The 6989-nt window shown below is 32.7% G+C and overlaps 1 protein-coding gene across 1 annotated transcript; it reads left to right on the top strand.

The window, feature by feature from the left end:
- The first annotated feature begins 2208 nt into the window (after window positions 1-2208).
- Window positions 2209-3162, top strand: LOC101975964 (olfactory receptor 52E2). The gene has a single exon (XM_005323101.1). It carries the CDS (start codon window positions 2209-2211, stop codon window positions 3160-3162), a length of 954 nt encoding a protein of 317 aa, XP_005323158.1.
- The last annotated feature ends 3827 nt before the right edge of the window (window positions 3163-6989 follow it).

Raw genomic sequence — 6989 nt, forward strand, 5'->3', positions numbered from 1 at the left:
CAAAGCAGGATACCTCTGGAAAAGAGTGAAAATGCAAGATGTTTTTAAACACAAGACTGCAGGCATTCTTGATTTGGAAGATGAGATTCTAATTAACGATTCTTCCTTTAAAGCATTCATGCCTTTATCATTTTTCTCACAGTGATCTTGAAAATATCTTGTCAACAGATCTAAAACTACTCTTACTATAACTTTAGATAATTCTGAAATGTCAACATTTTTGTTCCTTAGCAATTTTGTTCTTAAGACAAATCAATATCCATAAAAGTGTAAACATTTATATAACCTAGAAATTAGATGTTTTTTTCCTTTTCCATATTCCCTAATTCTATTATAGAGTTTTGTTTATGCTAAGAAAACACTCTACCACTGAGTCACGTTCCCAGCCCTTGATATTTGTGTGTGTGTGTGTTGCTTCTTTTTTCATAGTTGTCGTCTAAATCATTTATTCATGACTCATTTGGCTACCTACTTAATGTTTAGACTTTGCACCATTTCAGGATACAATCATATGACCTAGGAAACATAAATTCCCCCATTTTATTTGCGATCAGAGAATACAACACCATTTCTTTCCTCTCCCTTGGAAATGCCAGTTAAGTAACTTACTTTAATTCATTAATAATCAGCTCTGCATCTATTACTAAAAGTAAAGTTTCTATTTACTGAGAAATTACTGCATATATGTACAACTGGAAAAAGGGAATTTTTATTGATGTTTTACCATTTTCCACTCATGGAATCCACAGAAAATGTTGTCTCCATGAGTGAATTATATTTTCTCCTCCTGGTCCTGCCACAGAGCACCACCTGCCCAGTGCCTCCTACTCCTGGATTTGCTTTTCTTTACATGCTTATCACCCGAAGAGCACTACTCCCTCGATAAACTCTCTATCACAGGTTTTCTTGGGTTTGTTTCCTTTATACCAATACCTAGATAATGCCCTAACATTTTTTTCACCAAGAAGGTGATCATAATTTGTATTGCTATCTGGAATATTCAAATGGTCAGAAGAAAGTTTTTGCTATAAGATAATTGTACATATGGGTGAGATACTTTGTTAGTAATCTCCTATAAAATGTTATAAGCAAGGGACATGAAGACAAATAATAGGGATTTAGATAACTTTTGAAATGAATGAATTATCATGAATCCAATTTTCTGTGTTCCTTTTGCTTCTTTCTCTAGTGTTTACTTCAGCATTTCATCAATATCCATCATTGTCTGAGCAATGATCTGTAGATACAAATTTATGTTTAGGTAGATTCTCTGAGATTTAAACACAATTGTGTTTTTGCCTACTACATGTGGAGGGTTATTTGTGTGTGATATATAGTACAGATAAGGTCCACATTGTCCTTTTATTTCTTTCCTTTTTCTTTCTATTTCCATTCACCACTTTCCTCCATCATTTAATTTCCATAAGATAATTTAAAACTGCTAGAAGCCTCTTAAATTCCTAAATTCTTAGATTGTTCAAATAATTATGTAAAATTGATATTATTCATGTCTGTTGTAAGGACTAGAGATGATTTTTCCCAAGTTAAAAAAAAAGTTTTATACATAGTGGGCAATACTGCAACAATTGGTTTCACTATTATTCTCTATCTCATTTTGTAATTATATGACTGAAAATTAATGAATGAACAAATTTTAATCCTTTAGAGTAATTTTTAATATTTTGCCATATATTTTGGCAAATTTATGTGTTTATTGAGTATATATTACCAATTTTCTATTTCACCTTGCATATTATCATTCAATCAACTGGGATTAATTTCCAGTACTGTATTCAAAGGCTAGCAGACACTTAAGTTGATCAAAATTCAGGAGGGTTCTGGTACTGATAATACTGATGATAAGAAAAAGTAGCTGATGAATAGAGAGCTAAAATTATTTCATAATATTGGTGATATTGATAATGTGTCAAAGAGTAGAAGGCTAGCAAAGTTTAAAGTCACATGCAGAACATTTAATTTTAATTTAATTTATAATTATCTTTAGAGACTTATCCTTGGATGTCACTTATCTGAAGTTCTCTGTAGAAAGTGTATTTCAAATTGTCAGATTTGCAGAAGAACCTGTATTAAAAGGTACAATATTCCTTATATTATCTTTAGGTCTCAAAGGCTGCAGAAAACTGATGACTTGCAGTTTTGATGTAAATACCAATCTAAAAAACATGGACTCATGCATTCCTAAACAGGATGTACCTTTCCAATGATAGTCAGTCTCACCCCTCTACCTTCTTGTTGCTGGGGATCCCAGGACTAGAGGCTCTTCACATCTGGATTGGCTTTCCCTTCTGTGCTGTATACCTGATTGCCCTCGTAGGGAATTTCACCATTCTCTTGGTGATCAAGTCTGAGAGCAGTCTTCACCAGCCCATGTTCTACTTCCTGGCCATGTTGGCTACCATTGACTTGGGGCTCTCCACTGCGACCATCCCTAAGATGCTTGGAATCTTCTGGATTAATCTCAAAGAGATCATCTTTGAAGACTGCCTCATCCAGATGTTTTTCATTCACAAATTCACACTTATGGAGTCAGCAGTCCTCCTAGCAATGGCATATGATCGCTATGTGGCCATCTGCAACCCTCTCCGATATAGCATTGTCCTCACCAACAAGGTTGTGTTTGTAATTGGTCTTGGTGTGTTAGTGAGGGCAATTATATTTGTCATTCCATTTGTATTTCTTATACTACGACTGCCCTTCTGTGGGAATCATGTCATCCCCCACACATACTGTGAGCACATGGGTCTTGCTCGCCTGTCTTGTGCCAGCATCAAGATCAATATCATCTATGGTTTATGTGCCATATGTAATCTAGTGTTTGACATCATCGCCATTGCCCTTTCTTACATCCAGATTCTCCGTGTTGTTTTCCATCTCCCTTCACAGGAAGCCCGACTCAAGTCCCTCAGCACTTGTGGGTCTCATGTTTGTGTAATCCTGGCCTTTTATACACCTGCCCTCTTTTCCTTCATGACACATCGCTTTGGTCGAAATGTCCCCCGTTATATCCATATACTCCTGGCCAATCTGTATGTTGTAGTGCCACCAATGCTCAACCCTGTCATCTATGGGGTCAGAACCAAACAAATATATGATCGTGTGAAGAAAATGGTACTGCAGAAACGAGGAACAGAAAAGAAATAGCAGCTATTATGAAGACAAACAACAATAAGTGTTGGTGAGGATGTGGGGAAAAGGTATACTCACACATTGCTGGTTGGACTGCAAATTGGTGCAGCCAATATGGAAAGCAGTATGGAGAGTCCTTGGAAATCTGGGAATGGAATCACCATTTGACCCAGCTATTCCTCTCCTTGGACTCTACCCAAAGGACTTCAAAACAGCATACTACAGGGACACAGCCACATCAATGTTTATAGCAGCTCAATTCACAATAGCTGAAATGTGGAGCCAAACTAGGTGCCCATCATTGGATGAATGGATAAAAATATGTGGCATATATACACAATGGAATATTACTCAGCAATAACAGAGAATAAAATCATGGCATTTACAGGTAAATGGATGGCATTGGAGAAGATAATGCTAAGTGAAGTTACCTAATCCCCAAAAAACAGATGCGGAATGTTTTCTCTGATATAAGGAGGCTGACTCACAGTGGGGTAGGGAGGGGAAGCATGGGAGGAATAAGTGAATTCTGGATAGAGAAGAGGAGTGAGACGGAAAGGGAGGGGGCAGGGTATTAGCATGAATGATGGAATTTGATGGATATCATTATCTAAAATGCATGTATGAAGACACAAATTAAGTGTCAACCTACTTTATATACAGAGATATGAAAATTTGTGGTATATATGTGTAATAAGAATTGTAATGAAAAAAAACCCCACATTACATGTATGAAGACATGAATTGGCGTGAACATACTTTATATACAAATATAGGAAAAATTGTGCTCTATATGTGTAATAAGAATTGTAATGCATTCTGCTGTCATATATTTAAAAAATAAAATCAATTAAAAAATAAAAATAGAAAAGAAAAAGAATAGCACCTAATACAAAGAAATTGCAGAGAAATGCTTTATCATAAAAACTAAGGCAGAGAAATGCTTTATCATAAAAATTGTGTTCTGATGCTTGGCTACATTGGCTCTTTCAATATTTTTATTATATTGAAATATACTCAATATTTAAATGCATTTCATTTCAACATGATTTTCATACCATTTCTTCTCATTATCTGTTGTTGGATTCTGTTCTCCCACTTTGATTTTCTTGTATTTTTATTTTAGAAGGTTATCTAATTTTCTCTATTTTTAAATTTATCTAGCTGATATTTGTGCAGCAGATTTTATCTATTGTGACTAGAGTAATTCATATTTCCTGGAGACTCTTCTCTAAATATAATTATATTTATTTTCTGAATCTTTGTTTCCATAATTTGCAAGATGCTTGGGAGAAAATGGTGACTGTGGTTTTTTTTCCTGACTCTGAAATTTATAGTTCTAAATTATTCAACAAACTCAATTTTAAAATATCCATCTTTTTATATCATTAGAATTTACATTTGTATCCCCTTTCAGGAAGTATAATATTTCTATTCATAGTAATTCAGTAATTTTAGTATAAGTTTGCCAATATAGTCATGCACATGTAACACAATCATTGTTATTTTTTATCCTCTTCAGTCAACTATCTTATAGGCACCGAGTGTTTTTTCAGCGTGAGCTGTGGCTCCTTTACAACAATAATTTTCTGCTTTTGGATTATAATGCTATTATTACTGCATGTCTCATTTATTTTAATTTTATACATGTTTACAATAACTTAGCCATTGCCTTAAAGGTGTCTATGCAAACTGTCAAATCTAACATAAATTAAAAGTCTTACCTCTTTACGTTAATAAGGATCTTAGAAGAATTTTAGTGTATTTACCTACCTTTTGATTTATATACTATTGTGGGTGTTATCCACTTTTCCTTATACATTTTAAATTTTATACACATCTGGTTGGTGTTACACAGTCAACATTCATTTTAATTTTCCCAAATATTTACTATTTCTTTTTTCATTCATTCCTCCCTGAATCATCAAAATTCCATCTGTAGCAAATTTATGCATTTCTGAAGAATAAACTTAACTGCTCATTTAATATAATTTGTTGGAAAAAAATGTCCTTGGTGTTTATTTTCCTAAAATAACTTTATCTTCATTTTAGGATTTTTTGAGGATATATAATTCTAAGTTAACTTTTTCATTTTCTTTCAGTCTTTTGAAAGTGTTTTTGTATTGCATTCTGCTTCCCAGGTTTTGACTGAAATATCAGTTATAAAATTCATTGTTATTCTTTTAAAGGTAATATGCCTATTACCCTTGATGGAATTTATGATTTTCCCCTGGTGATGAGTCTATTTGTATTTTACTTATGTTTTAATTGCTTTTTAAATCTTTTACTTATTTCTTTAGCTTTTCAAAATTCTTTGCCATTAATTCACACAATATTTTACATGTTCTTTCCTTTAATCTCCAATTTCATGAGTAGATCTTTTTATCAACTCTCCTGTTACATTAATCAATATCTTAAAATTTTCATCCTTTTTTCTCTCTAGTTTAGAGATTTTATTTTACTGATTTTTCATCCTTAGTTCCATCTCATTTTAAGATATCTTTATTTTAAGTTATTACATCTATTTTCTTATACCATTCAACTGTCTGCCAACAATATCAGTGTCTTATTTTATGCATTTGAATACATAATTTAAAACTCTGTTTTTGTTTGCTGTTATGTCTAGGACCTGTGGCCTGTGGAAGTAATCATACTGCCTATTGGTTGTCTTCTTGGTTAATTATTAAGATTACATGTGTTACTACATGACCAATATGACTCTGCAACATGTACACTCAGAAAAATGAGAAATTATATCCCATCTATGTATGATATATCAAAGTGCATAAATGCATTCTAATGTTATGTATAATTAATTAAAAGAAATTAAAATGTAAAAAAATTATTATCATTGTTATGTTTTGTTTGGCCAATTGTTTTTTAAGATAGTTCTAGATGCTCTATATTAAAATTATACATGTGATATTAAGTCTAGAAGGATGTTCTATTCCTTCAGAATTTTTCAACTTTTCCAAAGACTAGAGGATGTGGTACTTCTGAATCATGCCAGTCACTTAGGGCCTGGACTTTTTCTTCTTCACCCCTGTTACTGTTTTCCCTTTAGGGTTCAGATGCCACACATAGATTCTTCCCAGAATCTCCCTTATGGACAGATTATAATATTCATTGTTAATCTTCATCACCCAATAGATATCTCCAACTCTTTACACAGCCTTTCATCTTGTTGGCTTCTTTTTCATAACTGTTAGTTTTCCCCAAAGGAAAAAGCCCTTATATTCTAGACAAGTTTCTTATAAATTGACTGTAATTTTTCAATTTAATTCCTGACATAAGATAATTTATTTGATTTTCTAGCTTTTCTTAGAGTAAAAATTAATTCTAATTTTCTAACTTACCATTATTAAATTGTACTTCTTTTATAAAATCAGCACCACATTATCTATGCTTAGTCTTCTTATAGATGTAGCTTATGAAGTGTTTCCTAGCCTGATGCTTCATGGTTTCCTATTAGCAACATGATTTGATGCCTTTTATTTTATTAATCACATTGTAATAGTATCATGATTTAATATCATCAGATAATTTGTGGCTTTTTTTCTCATCTTCCACAGGTTGCCATATTCTTGAAAATATATTTGAAGGTAGGAATAACATATTAAATCTCCATGCTAATTTTAAATCTCCATGCTAATTTTAAAATTAGCATGGAGATTTAAATGAGAGGGTGAATCCTTGAAAGGAGAAAAGAACATACTTAAGATATTCAGATATAATGTAAATAAGAACTGGTAGACTTGTCATACTCAGACGATTTTACAGATAAATACTATTTAAAAGGTTCATAAGAACCATAACTGTAACCAGACACAGTGACATATGCC

This window comes from Ictidomys tridecemlineatus, chromosome 4, assembly GCF_052094955.1.
Source record: "Ictidomys tridecemlineatus isolate mIctTri1 chromosome 4, mIctTri1.hap1, whole genome shotgun sequence".
NCBI classification, from domain to species: Eukaryota; Metazoa; Chordata; class Mammalia; order Rodentia; family Sciuridae; genus Ictidomys; species Ictidomys tridecemlineatus.

Coding starts and splice junctions, on each gene's coding strand:
- LOC101975964 (XM_005323101.1), top strand. CDS start 2,209: ATGTACCTTTCCAATGATAGTCAGTCTCACCCCTCTACCTTCTTGTTG.